The following is a 17,901-nucleotide window of genomic DNA, read 5'->3' on the forward strand; positions in this document are numbered from 1 at the left end:
GACACTTCGACCCTGCATCCGGGCCCCAAGCTTTGACACCTCACTGCGTGTGCCCCCCAGGCCGGGCGATCATCAAGACGTTACCAGGACGCGAGTCTGTGACACCCCACGTGGGCCATCCGAATTTTCCTTCCCCGCAGTCACAACATGGGTACCTTTTCTTCGTATCTTCGTCCCTCAACGTGTCATGTGACCCCGACCATTTGCTCTCTCACCGCCAGCGCTAACGGTGAACTTTGGGGGTCAGTTCTCGCTCCACCCCTGTCCTCGAGGAAAGTGCTGGGGCTGAAGGGGAAGGGCGGGGGGGGGGACTTAACATCCAATCGGAGCTGCTGCTTTGCAGCGGAGGAGCCAATGCGGGGCGCGGGGGGAGGGGGACCATACTGTGAGCCAACCCTCCCACAGCCCAAGCCCTCCAGTGCCCAAGCTATGCCCATTTGCAGCGCACTGATAATGCCCGCAAGGGAGGTATATTAGACACTCGTCTGGGAATGGAGGGGCTGGTGCGCCCGGGTCCCCAGCTGGATGGGAATGAGGAAACCTCAGGGGCCCTCAGAGAGACAAGGAACTTGGAGAAAGTGACGGAGGCAAGGGCAAACCAGAACGCCACTTCCTCAGAGGTGGTACCCTAGTGGGGGACCTTTAGGCCGCGAGACAGAGGGTGACGGAGGAGGACTTTATTGAATCAGCTTCTCCAAATTGTCCCAGATGCCTTTTTCCCTTGGCTCAGCCGGCAGAGACCCTGCTCTCTTTACTCTGGTTGTGCACCAATGGCCATTGTCGCAGGTAAACGGCCCCCACGACGAGAAGGATCCCTACAAGGGCCGCGATGGAGCTGGAAGCCAAGGCTTTGGACACGGGGCGCCAAGCTGGGGACGGGAGGTGAGAGTGAGGAACGGAGCACAGGGAGGTAGGCCCACCCGCCGAGAGCTCCCGCCGGACTCGCTCGCCCTACCCGCGCGGTGCCCTGCCCGTCCCCTCCTCCAGTGCCCGGGATCGCAGAGGTGCCTCACCGAGGCCACTCAGCGTTATGGGTGCCGAGCTGCTGCGGACCACCAGGCCATCAAGACTGAGGCGTGCATGGCAGGTCACCGGTTTCCAAAAGTCGCGGAGCCTGGCGGGCGCCGTGTAAGTCAGCGTCACGTTGGCCAGATCAGAGCCGTTGTAGCGCCTCAGGTTCTCAGAGTAGATGACCCGGCCGCCGCGCCTCAGAGTCACCACCAGGAAGCCCACGGGGAACACGTGCGTCACGTGGCAGCGCAGGGTGTACTCGCTGCCCACCAAGAGCGGAGGCTCCAGGATCACGCTTCGCGGCCGCTCTAAAGCAAGGGGCGGTGGGCGAGGGTGGGGGGACGCTCTAGCCAGGTCCGCGTGCGCCCCCTAGCGCTACTGCTAAATACCCACTTCCGTCCCCCTCCCCTCACCCCGGCAAGGCCTGAACCCCCCCGTCCCTCACTGTAGGCGGTGATCTTGGCCGTGGCCCATCGTGTTTCTCCTGCGCAGGTGACGAAGCAGCGCACCTCGGAGCTCCAGGCTCTCACGTCCAACAGCTGGTAGGCTACCCAGCCGGGCCCACTGTGCGTTTGGCCCCGCGGCAGCTGAGTGCTGAGGCTGGAGTACTCCGGCAGGGGGCAGCTAGTGCTGCAGTTGAGCCACACGGAGCCCCCCGGCTGCACCTCCTTGAACTCGGGCCTTAGGCGCACCCAGAACGCAGCTGGGGTCTCCGAGGGCACCGCGGAGCTTCCTCCCGAGCCCTGCACCTGCGCTCTCCGGCGCCGGTGCGCCCTTCCGCCTCCCGGGTAGGCGGCCGCCAGCAAAAGCAGCAGCCAGAGGGGGAGCAGAGACCCCATGGCAAAGGGCCCAGACTGAGGGGCCAGAGCGCCCAGGAGCCAAGGCTGGCTCTGGAGATAAGGAGGCCGGCAGCCCCGCCTCCGCAGCCCCACCCAGAGGGACAGAGGCCCCCAGAGGGCCGAGGATCCTGCAGTGTGCAAGCCCCTCAGGCCCTCCCTCAGCTCAAGAAGAAATTCCAGACCTTTGTAAAGCAAGGCTCAGAGAGTTTGCTGAAGAGGTATCTTTAATTTTCACTTGAGTCTCCCAAGGTTCTAACAAGCCCCAGATTTGGATTTGAGCCTGAGGGGTGGGCCTTGAGCCGGCAGCTTTTTCTTGGGGGAAGTGAGAGGACCAGGCTGGAAAGGGCTTCAGCTGGATGGGACAGCTCCCCTCAACTCACACAAGGCCAGTATTTATGAAAAAGCTTAATTAGCACGAGAGAGAGGCTTCTGGAACTGGGAGGGGATCTTCCCAGGCCTCTCCTCCCTACTGCCTGCAGGGTCCTCATCTCTGCAGGAACCTGGGGCTGCCAGAGTGCTCTGGTCTTGCATGGTCCCACTGAGATAGAAACAGGACAAGGCAGGGACACACAGGGGTTGGGAATAGTTTCATAGGACTCCATGGTTTAGCTGCCAGTGCATGGGCATTCATGTTTAGGCATGCCACAGTATCATTGTGAGCACTAGCAGAGATGCATATGGGCAGAGGGGGCTAACAGAGGTCAGTGTCAAAGATGGGGGGAGGGCTCAGTGGGTTGCCCCTAGACATGGCACCAACTAAACTGTATCACCATAGTCAGCCCCCTTCTGGAGGAAAGCAGCTTAGCCAATGGAATGGGAAATTCCAGCCCCACTTGATCTTTTTGGCCAGGTGCTCCTGTGCAGTACACAACTAGCACATCCGTACCTGGCAACCCTGAATGAGGTTAGACTGAGAGCTCCTTGAGGACAGGAACTCACGTTCCTCCTCTTTACCATTCTAGCCCACATAAAAGGCACCCGATAAATAGCTGGTAAAAGAACAAATTAATAAATATGGCATCATTAAAAGTTGGGGACAGTGCGTGGACTGCAGGGCTGGAGCTGGCATTCGTCAGGAAGTTTGGGGGTATGTGTTTCCATGCTGTTTGTGTTTGCGCAGGCTACTTCTCTCTTAGGACTGGAGCATCTCAGTACACGCAGTAGGGATGCTTCACTGTTTCCCAGTTGAGGGTCCCATGTTGAGTGTCCCACCACACCCTCCCTAGACAGGTCAGGCCCTGACATCCCTCAGTCATGCCTCGTGTCCTGCCCCCTCCCTGTGGCTCAGTCCTGTGGCTCCAGGTCAGGCATGAGGCTTGGGGATCCTAAGTGTGCCTGTGACAGGTCCCCCAAATCCTTTCTGTATCCTAAGGCCTCTATCCTGTCCTCAGGCATCCTGGGAAGGTGGGTGGAGCTGCATGGCTTGTGACCACCCTTGTTCAATGTGGCACTGCTGCCACCGTGTGGGGGGCTGAGGGGGAGGCTGGTTCCTGGCCCAGGTTCAGGGCGGTGTGGCCGGTGTGTTCAGCTTCATGGCAGCTGCCTCCTGGGCCTTCTGTAGCTTGTATTTCTGGATCTTTCGCTGACGGTTATAGAGGTAAGCGGCTCCGCTCACAGTTCCCAAGAGGACAGTAGCTACCACCACGATGATGATGGCCATGTTATTCTGGTGGTCTGTGGGGAGGACACAGGGCTGATGAGGGTTGAGTCAGGCTCACTGTCCCTGCCCTGCCCTGCCCAGCTCCAAACCCCAGCACACTCACAGGTCACGTTCAGGACCACTTCGCGCCTGGTCACCCCGCGGGGGCTCCGGGCCTCACAAAGGTAAGTGCCTGCAACCTCCCGCTTGACAGGTCTCAGGTCCCCGATGGGCAGCAAAGCATCATCCCCCTTCCGTTGACATTTCAGTTGAGGAACTGGGTTCCCCCAAGCTTGGCACCGCAGGGTCTGCTGGGAGCCTTCCTCCCATGTCCAGTTTCCCGGACAATCCCTCTCGTCTAGTCGGGGACCATCTGGAGAAACACAGCAAGATGAGGAAGGGGTGAGGAACCAGGAGGACACCCCTCACCACCTAGGAATCTGGGGCGAGGGCTGGAGGGTGCCCTCAGAGGGCAGGAGCTCATGGGCTCTTAGGGGCTGGGTCCTCGGGGTTAGGGGTCACTGACCAGTGGCCCCAACTCACACAGGACTCGGAGTTCCCGGATCTGGTTCTTGTGCAACAGGTGTCCAGCCACGATCAGGGCAGCGGAGCAGGAGAAGCTGCGTCTGTGGTCCGCGGCGCTGGCGTTTAGTCGGAATTCTGCCCTGTGTGCTGGAGACTCGGATGACACACCTTCCAGCGACACCGTGGCTCCGGCCTGGGCCTCACACTCCACAGTCACTAGAGTCCCTTCTGAGACCTCTGGCTCGCTTAGAGTCAGGTTAGGCGCGGGGAAGCCTGGGAGGGGGTGGGCGCACAGTGAGCACCGCCCTCTAGCATTGGCCCCGCCTCTGGAAGGCCCCGCCCCATCTTGACTTACTGTAGAAGACCACATTCTCCTCCCTCTTCTGGTCTCGATCTCCTAGGGTCACCACACACGCTAGCTGCTGGATCCCCTCCTTTTGGGAGTTCGCCTTGACATTGGCCATGGCCAAGACGGAGTCCTTGCTGTACAGGGATGTAGAGTCCAGTTTCTTTTCTGCTAGTGTCAGGATGACTTCGGCCTCCGCAGCTGGGAAAAGCCCATCCAGAGTGCAGTTCACAGTCCACTGTGTGTCCACTTCCACAACTGCGGGGGTAGCAAGGCGTGGCTGGGTCTCTGGCAGGACTGGCGAGAGAGGGTGGGTGTGAACAGAGAGGCGACAGGCAACCTGAAGCCCCTTTCTGGGGCATTTTCATTCCCCCATCTGGGACATCCTCTGGTTTTCCAGCGACTTTGCGGCTCGGGTCACCCCTGTCCCAGAATCCAAGCTGGATTACAGCCTTTTCAGAAGGTCCTGAAGCTGGGGCACCCCATCCCAGATCACCCCACCCCAGTGCTCAAGAACATGCTCTTTCCTGAAGCCTTAGCACCCCGACCAGAGGCCTTTCTACCCTGGCTCCCCAAGCAGGAACAAAGCCCTGAGCCCATCCTCTCTGGCGGCTCCCCAGTGCCTCACCAAAGGTTTGGAGCTGCCTGGGGGCCGAGCTGTTCTGGAACAATCCCAGCCCTCCGGGCCTCAGGTCCAATTCCGTGCGGCAGGAGAAATTGGCGAGGTGGTCGTCTCTGCCCGCCAGCATCGTGACCGTGACCTCGGCGGGCTCCCCGACGGCGGGCTGCCGGCTCAGCTCCTCCTCCCCGCGGAGCAGCACCACGGTGAGGTTTCTCCGGGGCGCCCCGCCTGCCACCTGGCAGCGCAGGGTGAGGTTTTCTCCCACGGGCTGCCAGCGGGGCAGGGGTAACAGCTCCACTCGCTCCGGGAACCCTGGGTGTTAAGGGGGCGGGGGTGGTGGTGTGTGAGCAGGACAGCTGCCCGCAGGGGGCGCCGGGGCGCCGGCTGCACCTGTCCCAGGAGCCCCACCACTCTCCACTTTTGACAAACACTCCCCAAACCACCTGAGCAGGACAGGAATTTTAAGAGCTTCAGGATAAACCGGTGGGAAATCCCCAGGTGGTTGTGAACAGGGCAAAAGCAATTCTTTAGTTTCAGCGTCTGAGAGTGAAATGCGGAAAATAAGCTCAAAATGTATCACCAGGAAATTTAAGCTGCCAGGTCCAGTAGAGATCGTTTTTTATAAAAGCCCCCCCTCCCACCCGCTCCCCCTTCTCCTCCTCTTGGCCTCAGTTTTCTCCCAAGCAGCCCTCACTGTGTGGCATCCGAAGATGACATCCATCCACTCAGTTAACTTGTCTCTACTCTATGTACCCCCTCCCCCACCACGGGAGGTCAGGCCGGGAGGGCAGGGGTCTTTGCTTTGTCCCCTGACCCATGCCGCTAACAGTAGGCTCGCCATATTCGTAGAATGAATAAGGGTGAGCCACCCACACCGACTCAAGGCCTTTCAGAAGCCCCCTTTTAAGGGAAAGAAGTTCCCAAAATGCAAGAACCACCTGCAGACACTGAAAATGAGACTCTGAACATCCCCTGAAAACACAACACGGTGGGCTTGGTTTTTGGCAGGGTCTCCGCTCCGCGGGAGGTAACAGCACTTCTAGCCCACGCTGCTTGTGAAAATTGACAGCAGCCGTGACTCAGCCCTGAGACGGGACCCCCAGCCTTCCCACAGAGGGGTCTTAAGGACTGTGGTTCACTACACCTGTCCCAAGAGCCCCTGAAGTGTCTGTTAACATGTCAGGGGGCTGACACCCAGCTTCGGGGCTTCACTGCTACCTGCTGTATGCGAGTGACTTTGCCTCTGGAAAAGGGGTAGAAATTGAGCCTCAGTTTCCTGAGCCATAAAATGGGTTATCAGAGGTAAGACTTTTATGAGTCCATTTAAGAGGTAGAGAGAATGACTGTGGAACAGGGGCATGAGGTTTCTTTTTAGGGTGATGGGGATGTTCTAAAATTAGATTGTGGTGATGGTTGTACGACTCTCTAAATACGTGAAAAGGTGTTGAATTGTACACTTCAAAGGGGTGTCTTTGACGGTGTGTACCTCACACCGTATCTCAGTAAAGCTGTTTTAAGAAATAAAAGGGCAAGAAACCCCTCCACCTGCTGTGAGCATGAACTTGCAGAGCTGGTGGAAACCTCAAAACCTCAGCCCCCCCACCGCTCCGAAATGGAACTCACATCTCCGAGCCCAGCTCCTTGACCTTCAGGTCAGACTGGGGGAGGAGGTCTGTGTTGCTTGGCCCTCTCTCTGAGCCCCAACCTCCAGTCCTGGTTACTTCACTCTTCAAATATTTGTCTGCCCTCCCTTCCTGTACCCAGCCACTGCCCACACATGTGGTCTGGACGAGGTCCATGCCCAACTGCTCTCTGGCTTCCCATAAGCCTGCCGTCATCTAGAACTCTGGCCTGCTCACACACCTGCTATGGCTCCCTATCACCCTGAGGAGAAGGTCCCAGCTCGTCCACTCGGCATTTGAGGCCCTGCCCACCTCAGCTCTAGCCACACGGCTCTGTCTGTATTCAGTCCCTCCTATAGCCCCTGCCCTATCCACATGTTTTCCCACTCAAACCTTTGTCTAGGCTGTTCCCTCTGTCCTGAGTGTCTGTGAACTCCTACTCACCCTTCAAGGCCCACTTAGGGGTCACCTCCTATAGGAGTTAACACCCTATTCTTTTTTTTTTTTTTAAGATTTTATTTATTTATTTGACAGACAGAGATCACAAGTAGGCAGAGAGGCAGGCAGAGAGAGAGGGCGAAGCAGGCTCCCCGCTGAGCAGAGAGCCCGATGTGGGGCTCAATCCCAGGACCCTGGGATCATGACCTGAGCTGAAAGCAGAGGCCTTAACCCACTGAGCCACCCAGGCGCCCCCACCCTTATTCTTTCTAGAGAAAGCTCAGCCACCCAGGGATCCTGCCTCAGCTTTACACTGGGGGTGGGGCAGGACCGAACTGGACAGAATGTCTTCTAGGGGACCCTTCTACTGTGTGCCGGTTCTGTTCCATTTCACAGAGCTGGAAATGAAGGCAAAGTCTGGTGCCCGAAAGGCACAGAGGGAGAAATGTCACAGAGCTGGGACTCAGACTTGGGAGCACTGGGCGCTCAGCTATCAGGCCGACATGCAGAAGTCTTTCGGGGAGGTTTGCCGGGGGTTTCACAGGGCACCGGGAATGTTCGGGGACTCCCCTCACCTGGCCTGAATCTGTTCAGACATGGTCCTGAAGGCTTCCTTCGGCCACGCACCATGAAGGTGGAAGGTCTTTTATGCCTCACGGCCTCATTATACCTGTGCAAGGAGAGCTCACGGGGAGACAAGCCATGTCCCCCACCGTCGCCCAGTTAGGCAGGGCCATGCTGGGATCAGAACCCGAGGCTGGCTGATCCCAAGACCAGTCGGCCCATTCTCTTCCTTTTCATTCTTCCTTGTTCTTTTTGTTTTGTTTAGTTTGGACTAGCGTTTTATTTCTTTATGGCCTCCGGTAACAGAAATTCTCACGATGCAAAATGCCCAAAGTAAAACAAGGCACGAGACACATCGCCCCCTGCCCTCTCCCAGAGCAGCCCTCCCCAGCTTCTGTCCTCACAGCTAATACAGTCACTTCTTGCATTTCCTCTCATGCCTCCTTCATGTGACAACACAGGCGTCCCTCACCCCGCCACGCTGCTCCTTAACACCAAAGTTGCCACTCATTCTGAGTATACTCCTTCCCTTAAACTTGACAGTACACTTGGGAGTTCATTTCCCCTTTCTGGACACATGCCCTTCCTCCCTGTTTTTTTCCTTTTGGCACAGCTGTATACTATTCCCCCCGCCCCACCCCAGCCCCCTATGCTTGCCCACATCCGTCCGCCCTTCCAAACTAAGCCCAGTGAATAAGCCCATTCCGCGCCCAGCCCAGATCAGTTCCCCTGGTGGATGGAGCTGCAGGGAAGCCCGATTCCCAGCAGTGGGATTTCTATGTCCAAGCACATGTGCCTGTGTCATTTGGAGAACTGACACTCCCTTTCCCCACTCAGGGCTGTGCTCCTGAGGCTCCCACTCTGTCAACAATGTCCCAGGACAGCCTGCTCCCCTCTCCCAAGTCTTGCCAGCACGGTTCTGAGCAATGCGATTGATTGTTGCCAATATGTGAAAAATGCCATCACTGGGCTGCTTTGAAATTGCTTCTTCTTTTCAAGAGTCGCATCTAGGACCTGTCACATGTTTAAAGAGGCCTAGAATATTTGAAGGTACTGACCGAATCTCTGTACTGCGCTAAAGGCACCCCAGAAAATTCAAAAAGGGGTTTCAAAGGACAATGAGGCTCTCCGAGGAGGTCCCCACTAGTCCTTCAGTGAGTCAGCTCTGGCCCCATCAGCAAGCTGCCAAGGCTGTCCTGGCCTGCGGGGACCCCCAAGCACCCACCTCTCCCACCCAGCCCGCCTAGTCCGGCCCCTGGGCCCAGCCACTCACAGTACACAGTAAGGGACATTGGAGCCATCAACTGACTGCCACAGTTGACAAAGCATATGGGATGGCTGTCTTCTTGTACGTCACTCAGTTCAAAGACCTTCCAGTGGGACCCATGGGCCACTTCCTTCTTCGTCAACTGAGTCTCCAGGCCCAGCTTGGGGGTCTGGTCACAGGAAGTACTACAGTTCACCTGTACGGTGCCTCCTCGGGGTATGGTGGCTTCTGGGGGGTGCACTGATATTTGGGCACCCCCAAGTCCTAGAACAAGAGACGGAGGAGGGGACAGGCATTACAAACGGGGTTCAACCACAATTACCGTGGACCCAGCCCGTGCCGGGTGCCAGGGACATCGCCTTGAACGAGACAAAACTCTGCCTTCAGTGTTCGAGACAGAAAAATTCACAAACAAGATAATTAATAACTGATGTTAATCCGAGCTTTGACGGAAACAAAACAGGGTGATAGAACGGACAGTTCCTTGGCAACAGGTGATGTGTGAATGATGAGAAGGGGCTGTCCATTCAGAGAAGAGACATTAATTCTGGGGAAAAGGAACAAGTGCAAAGGCCCTGCGGCAGGGTAGATGGAGGAGAGCAAGTGAGGGGGAAGAGCTGGGAGCAAGCAGGGTGGGAAGATCCTGTGGGCGGTGCAGGCCAGGCCAAGGTCTTGTTCTTCATCCCGAGGGCAATGGGAAACCACGGAGGATTTTGGCAGAGGATGGCATGATGTCAGTGTTTTTCCTCCTCCCAAGGTGTGAGGTGGAGAGGACTAGCCCTCTGGGAATGGAGAGGCTCTGATTAAGCAGGCTCCCTACTCCCTCTGACAAGTGGTCTCCCCTCTCCAGGCCTCAATTTTCCCATCTGTAAGGTGGGTGAATATAGCCATCCCAGTCCCTGCTGATGCAGTGGGCTCACAGCACAGCGCAGGGGAGAAGAAGGCGGGTTGTAGCGGTTAGCTTCCTCAGACCCCCCACACTTCCGAAGTGGAAAAAAGTGTCTGTCTGAGCCCACCCCTTCTCTGTATCCCCCAAAGATCCCTGGCCTCAGTTTTCGGCCTACTCTCTCTGGGGTGGGGGTGTGGGAAAACAGCAGCTCTGTAATTTCTCCTAGAGTAATGGGATGGTGCCCGTTTCGTGGAATGAAATGGCGAGGCTGGGAGAAGTGACGTTGGTCACCTAAAAAGCCACAGAATCCACACTGGCGTCTGGACTAGAACCCCTCATTGACCTCCTAAGCACAGGTGCCCCTTTCCCACCAATGCGCTTCCCGGCACCCACTATCATGTGTGACCCACGGTGTCCCCTTCTCCCCTCCCTCTGGTCTGGAGTTAGAGGGGGGGTGCTGGGACATACCACACTCAGCCTCTGGGCCCTGGGCAAGTCCGCCCTGGAATTCCCCAGAGCAGAAGCAGTCCCGGACTTCCCCAGAGGTAGGGGATGAGGAACAGAATGTACGTGTGTGTTTGGTGGTGGGGGGGGTCCCCAGTCTACTCAGCTTGGCGTGGGACCCATTCCCATACGGTCTGACCGGGTCCTGGAGCCAGGCGTGGCATTGGGCCAGGACACAACCATTTCGAAGTGGCGGCTCTTGCGTTCAACATTTTACAGCGGAGAAACTGAGGCTCCGGGAGGCTTAACCTGTAGCTTGAGGCCACCTATGGAGATCATGCAGGTCTGGATTCGAACCCAGTGCTAAGTTGTCTTAGCTCTAGCCCCAGCTTCCCATAAAGAGCTACCTAAGTACGATTGGGACTTTATCCCCAGCTGGCCGGGAGTCGGTCCTCCCGGTGCATTCGGGGCGCAGCTTGGATTCCGGGAGTTTGGCGCGACCGCAGCCCCCACCCGTGACTCACCTGGGGGCAGAACTCCGATCAGGGCGAGGAGCGCCGGCAGCGCGAGACGGGCGGCGCCGGGAGCCATAGCGGGCCGGAGGAGGGCGGAGAGCGCGCGGCAGGAGCGCAGAGGCGTGCGGCGCGGACTGGGCTCCCGGAGCGCGCGGGAGCTCTTATAGTGGCCGGGCACGGGGGGACAGAGGGGCGGGGCTGCTTTCCCGGAAACCTCGCGCCTTCCCCTCCGGAAGGAGGGCTCCGGCATTTCCGGATCGAGAGGGTACCGAGCCCAAGTCGTGTTGACCCCCCTAATTAATGAGCGCTGGAATTTCCGAGTTGAATGGACGAGGGCCGCAGCGGCCCCGCTGGCCCCGGGAGCCGCTCGTGGCGCTGGGGATCGGGTCCCGGGCTCGGGTGACCGTGGTTCAGCGTTTACGCTGCGCGAAATGCTTTCCCGAATACTGCCCACTGCCCTGGACGGTGGGGACTGCTATTGCGTCCATTCCACGGAGGGGTAAACCGAGGCTCCGAGCTGCGAGGGGATTCGGACTCAAGTGTGACGTCTCAGCGCAGGCGGGCCTCTTTAACGGACTGGAGGGTCCCTCGCTTGGACGGGGGCCCAGGGATCCCTTCGGAGCGTCCTCTATCAAGGGCGCCCCTCCCCAAGGAGAATGGCCCTGCCCAGCCGACAGATTTCCCGAGAAGCGGCAGGAGCAGGCCCGGACACATTCTGGCGTCCGCGAAAGCTGGGTGAGGACCGGCGGCGTCATCACGTCCGGGGCCCTGCATCCCCCGCCTCCGATGGGCGCTTCCACCCCCGCGGCCTCGCTTCCCCTTTTGGCCTCCGCAGCGGGGACATCTTCACAGCTTCCAGAAAAGGGAAGGAAGCCGCGTGGTCCTGACACGCCGAGTCCCCCGCTGCCGTTCCCAGGGGAAACTGAGGCAGCAAAGCTGGAAGGGAGGGGGGTGCTCGGACCCTTCCGTTCCGCGGGGAAACAGCTCCTTAAGTGGGGCGGGGAGAGGAGGCCGTCAAATTCCAAGGCTCCCTGGAATTTGCGCGCGGCTCCTGCAACTTGAGCGCTGGGCGCGCGCGCTGGGTACGTGCAGATGTTTGCACCCGCTGATTCCATTAGGGCGGGGCGGGGCGGGGGGGGGCGTTGTCTCTGGGCCGCCTGCACGCCCCCCAAACCAGGGCCTCGGCCTGCGAGTGTGACCCCAAGACTTGGCATCTACCACGACGACGGTGGGGACCCTGGAGTCTCCCAGCGCCGGCCCGCGCCGCCCGAGGCTTCCTGTTGTGGGGCGCGCGCCACGTCGCCATGGAGAACTCCGAGGGGCCAGGGAGGTCGCGCAGCAGAAGGGGAAGGGAGGGGGGCCCCCCCGGGGACGTTCGGGCCCTTCCTCCGGAGGATGGGCCTGCGAGTCACTCATCAGCAAGAAACGCGTCCCTTCCCCCGCCCCGATTCTTCCCAAGGAATTTCCACGGGGATCTTTCTACGCGGGGTGTGGTGGGTGCTGAATTCCCGGCCAGAACTGCCTAGTAAAGGTGCAGAGTGGGAACGGGGACTCGCTGCCCCTCGAAGGGACTGGGAAAATCCCGTAAAGGATGGGGTCGGGGAGGGGTTTAGTATTTTCCGGCGAATTTTCCTTCTCTAAAGATTTTGTTTATTTGAGAGCAATAAAGATTACATTTATTTCTTTGAGAGCGAGAGCACGAGCAAGGGGAAGGAAAGGGAGAAAGCAGACTTCCCGCCGAGCGGGGAGCCCGAGGAGGGTCTCGATTCCACGACCCTGAGATCACGACCCGAGCGGAAGCCAGACGCTGTACCCACTGAGCCACCCAGGTGCCCAGGGCGGATTTTTCTCTGGCTCTTCTTGGGTCCCTTGACCTTAGTCCAAAGTGCGCAGGCCGCGAGCTCCCCCGCGCGGCCCGAATCTTCCTTGCAGCCATAAAAGCGCCAATCTTTTTCCCATCTCCTGACCTACTGTGCCCTATTTATTGAGCGCCTGTTGTATACCAAGAATCCTTCCAAGGGGTTGCTAACGACAGAGCAGTGATCAGAAAAGACAAAAGTTTCGTCATTGTGCAGAGGTGATTTTAGTGGGGGGGGGGCAGACAAACAAAAATAAAATACATAGGCTGTTACTTGTGATCAGTGCTAAGAAGTAAAACGGGAGAGAACAGGCAATGTGGGATTGATGAGCCTTTTAATAGAGTACTCTGAGACAAACCGAGAAGATGACATTTGAGCGGAGACCACGGGAGGTGACAACATCAGGGAGGGAATGTACCAGGCAGAGTACTGAACATGCAAAGGCCCTGTGGTAGGGGCAGCCAGGAGGCCATGGTGGCTGGAGTGCAGTAAGGAAGGGAGAAGGAAAGGAGGGCAGGGAGGAGATGGTGCAGAGCATGCTTGTTGGCCCGCAGGGGACTTCGGCTTTCCTCCCAGTGAAGTGGGAGCCATGGACAATTCTGAGCAGAGGAGGGACAGCCCTGACTCAGGTGTTTACAGGCACCCTCCTGAGACCGCAGGAGCTATGCTCTAGAGGCAGGGAGGACAGTCTGGAAGCAGGAAGCCAGAGGAGGTGACTCCTCTAGTCCAGGTGAGTAATGATGGGGCCTGCACTGGCCGGTGGCATTTGGAAACGTGGTCAGATTTGGCCTCCGTTTCGGTGGCAGGGTCAACTGCACTTGCTGGGCCTTGAGGACAAAACGGAGTCAGGGAGGGCTTGTTGGTCCTGACCTGAGCCCCTGGGAGGAGGGAGAGCTATTTTCTGAGATGGAGATGGGGCGGTAATGGGGCACAGGTTGGCAAGAGGAGCCTCCACTCCAGGTCTTCCACTCCCTTTATGTTTCCTTGAGGACAAGGAAAACAGAGGCTCCCCAGCCCTCCACTGAAGCTTCCAGGAAGGGCAGGGTTTCCTTCAGGATGCCAGGCAGTCTCAGGCAGGCCAACAAATGTCCCCACTGAAGACCAGAGGCCGTGGACACAGGGCAAAGTGGCCACAACCTGCTTTGTGGTTTCGTGCCTGCTTCTCCCTTCAGTCCAAGCTCTCGCATGGCTACCCTGCCTTTCCTGGCAGCTTCCGCGAGCTGCTTTTGTCCTTGAGCATTCGGACCGTGCTGTTCCTCTAGCCCAGATTTTCCTTCCACCATTTCTACAAAAGGTTCTCAGAGCATTGCATCCCCAAGGTTGTAACAGGAGGAGGAGGAGCTGGGGGGGTTGAATCCAGGCTCCCATACCTACCAGCTATTTGAGCATAAGCTCTCCCCAAAAGTGAACCTTGAAACAAAACTTGGTGTCCAGGCAGTTTGTCTGGGAGGTGGTGGAGTCCGGGAAGGCTTGGGATGGGGGAGTCCGGGAAGGCAGGCAGTAAAGGTGTGCATTAGCGGAGTTAGCCATTGGGGTCACTGAGGTTCAGTCTTACGGAGGAACTCTTGGAGGTGGGGAGACTCTATGCCAGTCCTGTGCCTCACTGGGTGGAAGCCGTTCTGGGACTGTCAGCTCCCCAACACTTTACTACTAGATATATATTTTAATTTAAAAATTGTAATAGGTTTTATTTATTTATTTGACAGAGAATACAAAAAGGCAGAGCAGCAGAGAGAGAGGGAGAAGCAGGCTCCCAATGGAGCAGGGAGGCCGATGTGGGACTTGATCCCAGGACTGTGGGATCGCAACCTGAGCTGAAGGCAGACGCTTAACCATCTGTCTTTTGTAGTCACCAGGCTGTCCATTACATCCCCAGAACCTATTTATTGTATAACTGGAAGTTTTCACCTTTGACCCCTTTACCCATTTCCCCACCCCCTGCCCCCAGCAAGCACCAGTCTGTTCTCTGTAACTACAAATTCAGGTGTTGTTTTTTTAAGATTCCACATGTGAGTGAGATCACACAGTATTTGTCATTGTCTGTCTGATTTATTTCACTTAGCATAATGACCTCAAGGTCCACCTACGTTGTAGCAAATGGCAAAATGTCCTTTTTTTTTTAGAGTAGGCTCCACCCCTACAACATGGGGCGTGAGACTGAGACCCAAGCTGAGATTAAGAGTTGGATGCCTAACCGACTGAGCCACGCCGGGGCCCCACGCTTTCCTTCTTCTTCTTCTTCTTCTTTTTTTTTTTTTTATGGCCAAATAGCATTCCACTGTGAGTATGTATATATCCATTCATCCACCAATGGACGGTTAGGCTCTTTCCCTGTCTTGAGTATTGTAAACAATGCTGCAGTAGCATGGGGATGTAGAGGCCTTTTCAAGATAGTGGCTCTGATCCCCTCCAACTGATGCAGAAGCAAAATTGCTAGGCCATATGGTAGTAACTGATTTTAATTTGGGGGGGAGCCACAATCCTGGTTTTCAAAGTGACTAGGCCAGTTTACATTCACATATATGTGTCTAACTGAGACAAGTTCACATAATATAAAGTTTACATTTTTTTTTAAGATTTTATTTATTTATTTGACAGACAGAGATCACAAGCAGGCAGAGAGGCAGGCAGAGAGAGAGGGGAGAAAGCAGGCTCCCCGCGGAGCAGAGAGCCCGATGCGGGGCTTGATCCCAGGACCCCGGGATCAGGACCTGAGCCGAAGGCAGAGGCTTTAACCCACTGAGCCACCCAGGCGCCCTGAGACTGTTTCCCACAGCAGCTGTACCATTTACATTCCCACCAGCAACATACAAGGATGCAAGACTTCCAATTTCTCCACATCCTCTTCAGTACCAATTTTCTGTTTGATGATTACTACCATAATTGCCATCCTAGCGGGTGGTATGTTGTCCTAGTCCCCCTTGACCTGCCCAGCAGACAAGCCCAGCAGAGGGCTGGGGAGTGGGCGGAGGCCGGCACGCTGGGCAGCAGGGGTCAAGGATGCTGAGAGCCTCTGCTGTGAACTGTGACCTTGAGCAAACCACTTCCCCCCACTGCGAGGGGTTTCTTGCTGGCCTCGGCTGAAGAATGAGAGGGTAACACAGACCTTGAAGGCTGATGTGAGGTGTCACTAACCTAGTTTGGATGCGATGATTGGCCAGCAAAGAGCAAAGGCAGTTAGTGGTCGTCACAATTTGTCTGTTTCACGAGGAACCAGTGTGGAGAAACTCCCCCTAAAACTTCCTCGGTGGAAACACAGGCTTCCTCTGCGTTCCCACAGATCTGGTTCATGCCGGTATCACAGCTCATCCTAGCCACCCTAGGGCGTAAAGCAGAAGTTCACGTTGTTTACGAGTCAGTCAAAACAGAACTTTGCTTCTGCCTGCACCCCTTGACTCTGTGCTGGAGTCTCGCCCCACTCCTGGCTGAGAAGTCTGCCCAGGACTCAGGCCCAACTCAGTATCATATATTCAAGTCTCTGAACTTGACTTGACCTTTAAGGGGAGCCCCGGGTCAGTCCTTGCTAGGCTGGAGGCCTCAGTGAGGAAGAAGGGCCTGGTCTCCCTGCTGGTGACCTTCTTTCTGTCTCCTCACCCCCTCTCACTAACCTGAGGGGGGCCTCCTTGCCCAGGTGCAGGAAGGAGACAGGGGACAGGGCAGTTCCTCCTGGGCTGAGAGCTCTGGACGGCCCAGCAGCACATAAATGTGGCACCCTTAGGGGATTTGATGGGTATGTGTATTGAGGGGCTCTGAGGCTTTCTTTTCTAGACATCCCTGGGTTAGGGTGGGAGCATCTTTGGTTTGGGTAAATAAGCAGTAAGCAGACCCCTGGCTCCACCTTCAGAGCTGCCTGCCTCTCGCCCTTCGCCCTCTGAGTGGGATCCCAGCTCTGGCTTCTGCTTTCACTTTCTTAAGCCAGATTCAGCCGGAGTCCTGGGTGTCCTGTCTTGGAATGGGTAACTGCACAGTGCCCTCCCTCTCTGGGCTCTGTCTGGGTCAGTCCATGTCCCCAGAGGGTGGGAGGACTTAAGGGTAGCAACAGCTCCCCCGACGAAATGTCTTCACTCATTGCTTCTTAAAAAGGCTCATTATAGAGAATTTCCAACACAGACAACAGCAGAGGATACGCGGTGAAGCCGCGCGTGCCAGTTTCCATGGTCTTCACAGCTGATCTGGTTCCATTTCTCCCCTTACACCCCTTCATGGGATCAATTCTACCCCCCCAACACCCCCACCCTACCCTGCAAAAAAATAAATAAATAAATAAAAGTGCTAACCCCCAGAACCTGCAAATGAGTAAGATGAGGTTGGTTGTTGAGGCTGGGTGGCGGCAGGGGAAGCGGGGCACTAACCCAATATGACCGGGGTCCTTATAAAAAGGGAGAATCTGGACACAGGCACATCCACAGGGACATTGCCATTCAAAGACAAGGACAGACCTTGGGGTGACCATGAGCCCAGAAACAGCAAGGATCGCCAGCAAACCACCAGAAGCCAGGGATGAGGGATGGGACAGAGAGTCTGACTCGCAGCTTCAGAAGGAACCCCCTGGCCGACAGCGTGATCTTCGATTTCCAGCTTCTTGGACCACGAAACAGTATGTTTCTGTTACTTCAGCCCCCCAGGCTGTGGTACTTGGTTCAGGCAAGCCCTAGGAGACCAACACACACGCTGCCTCCCAATTATTTGAAAACACATTCTAGTATCAGATCATCTTTTTTTTTTTTCTTTTTTTTTTTTTGAGGTTATTTATTTGCCAGAGAGAAACACAGCGAGAGGGAACACAAGCAGGGAGAGGGAGAGGGAGAAGCAGGCTTCCCACAGAACAGGGAGCCTGTTGGGAGGATCGATCCTAGGACCCTGGGATCATGACCTGAGCCAAAGGCAGATGCCAACAATTGGCGTCCCAGGCATCCGCTCCCGCCCACCAAGTCCAATTTATTTGAGAGAGAGAGAGAGAGAGAGAGAGAGAGAAAGCCCGCACATGCTCCTGAGTGGAGGGAGGGACAGAGAATTTCTGACTCCCCGCGTGGAGCTGACACAGGACTCAATCCCATGGCTCTGAGATTCGCCCTGAGCCAACACCAAGAGTCGGATGCTTAACCGACTGAGCCACCCAGGCGCCACTCAGATAATTTTTCTCTAATGCCTTTTTTCATCCTTGGTCTGGCTGCAGGTTTCCGGTATGGTTGAATGGGTTCCAACACATCTCTGGAAAGTCCGTGGCGGGAGGCGGGGTGGGGGGGTGAGTTGGCCTTGCTGTTTCCTGACCGCTGTGAGGTGGACAACTAAGCAGCCTTCTCGCTATGCTGATCTAGGCT

The 17,901-nt window shown here is 56.6% G+C and overlaps 2 protein-coding genes across 2 annotated transcripts; both read right to left on the bottom strand.

The window, feature by feature from the left end:
• Nucleotides 1-662: 662 nt before the first annotated feature.
• LOC309865535 (intercellular adhesion molecule 4-like) lies at nt 663-1,890 on the bottom strand. The gene is made up of 3 exons (XM_082731962.1): nt 1,457-1,890; nt 1,014-1,319; nt 663-869 (listed from the first exon to the last, which is right to left on the bottom strand). Exons 1-3 carry the CDS (start codon nt 1,848-1,850, stop codon nt 727-729), a joined length of 843 nt encoding a protein of 280 aa, XP_082588088.1. The 5' UTR covers nt 1,851-1,890; the 3' UTR covers nt 663-726.
• Nucleotides 1,891-2,056: 166 nt separating this feature from the next.
• LOC309865533 (intercellular adhesion molecule 1-like) lies at nt 2,057-11,491 on the bottom strand. Its single transcript, XM_082731948.1, has 7 exons — nt 10,731-11,491; nt 8,880-9,137; nt 4,989-5,294; nt 4,370-4,657; nt 4,033-4,287; nt 3,614-3,862; nt 2,057-3,524 (listed from the first exon to the last, which is right to left on the bottom strand). Exons 1-7 carry the CDS (start codon nt 10,969-10,971, stop codon nt 3,352-3,354), a joined length of 1,770 nt encoding a protein of 589 aa, XP_082588074.1. The 5' UTR covers nt 10,972-11,491; the 3' UTR covers nt 2,057-3,351.
• Nucleotides 11,492-17,901: the final 6,410 nt, after the last annotated feature.

This window comes from Mustela nivalis (assembly GCF_964662115.1).
Source record: "Mustela nivalis genome assembly, chromosome: 1".
Classification (NCBI taxonomy): domain Eukaryota; kingdom Metazoa; phylum Chordata; class Mammalia; order Carnivora; family Mustelidae; genus Mustela; species Mustela nivalis.

Coding starts and splice junctions, on each gene's coding strand:
- LOC309865535 (XM_082731962.1), bottom strand. CDS start 1,850: ATGGGGTCTCTGCTCCCCCTCTGGCTGCTGCTTTTGCTGGCGGCCGCC. Junction 1,320..1,456: donor GGCCAAGATCACCGCCTACA/GTGAGGGACGGG, acceptor CCCTTGCTTTAG/AGCGGCCGCGAAGCGTGATC. Junction 870..1,013: donor CATAACGCTGAGTGGCCTCG/GTGAGGCACCTC, acceptor TCCCGTCCCCAG/CTTGGCGCCCCGTGTCCAAA.
- LOC309865533 (XM_082731948.1), bottom strand. CDS start 10,971: ATGCCGGAGCCCTCCTTCCGGAGGGGAAGGCGCGAGGTTTCCGGGAAA. Junction 4,658..4,988: donor CAGGCAGCTCCAAACCTTTG/GTGAGGCACTGG, acceptor CTCTCTCGCCAG/TCCTGCCAGAGACCCAGCCA. Junction 3,525..3,613: donor AGTGGTCCTGAACGTGACCT/GTGAGTGTGCTG, acceptor TCCTCCCCACAG/ACCACCAGAATAACATGGCC.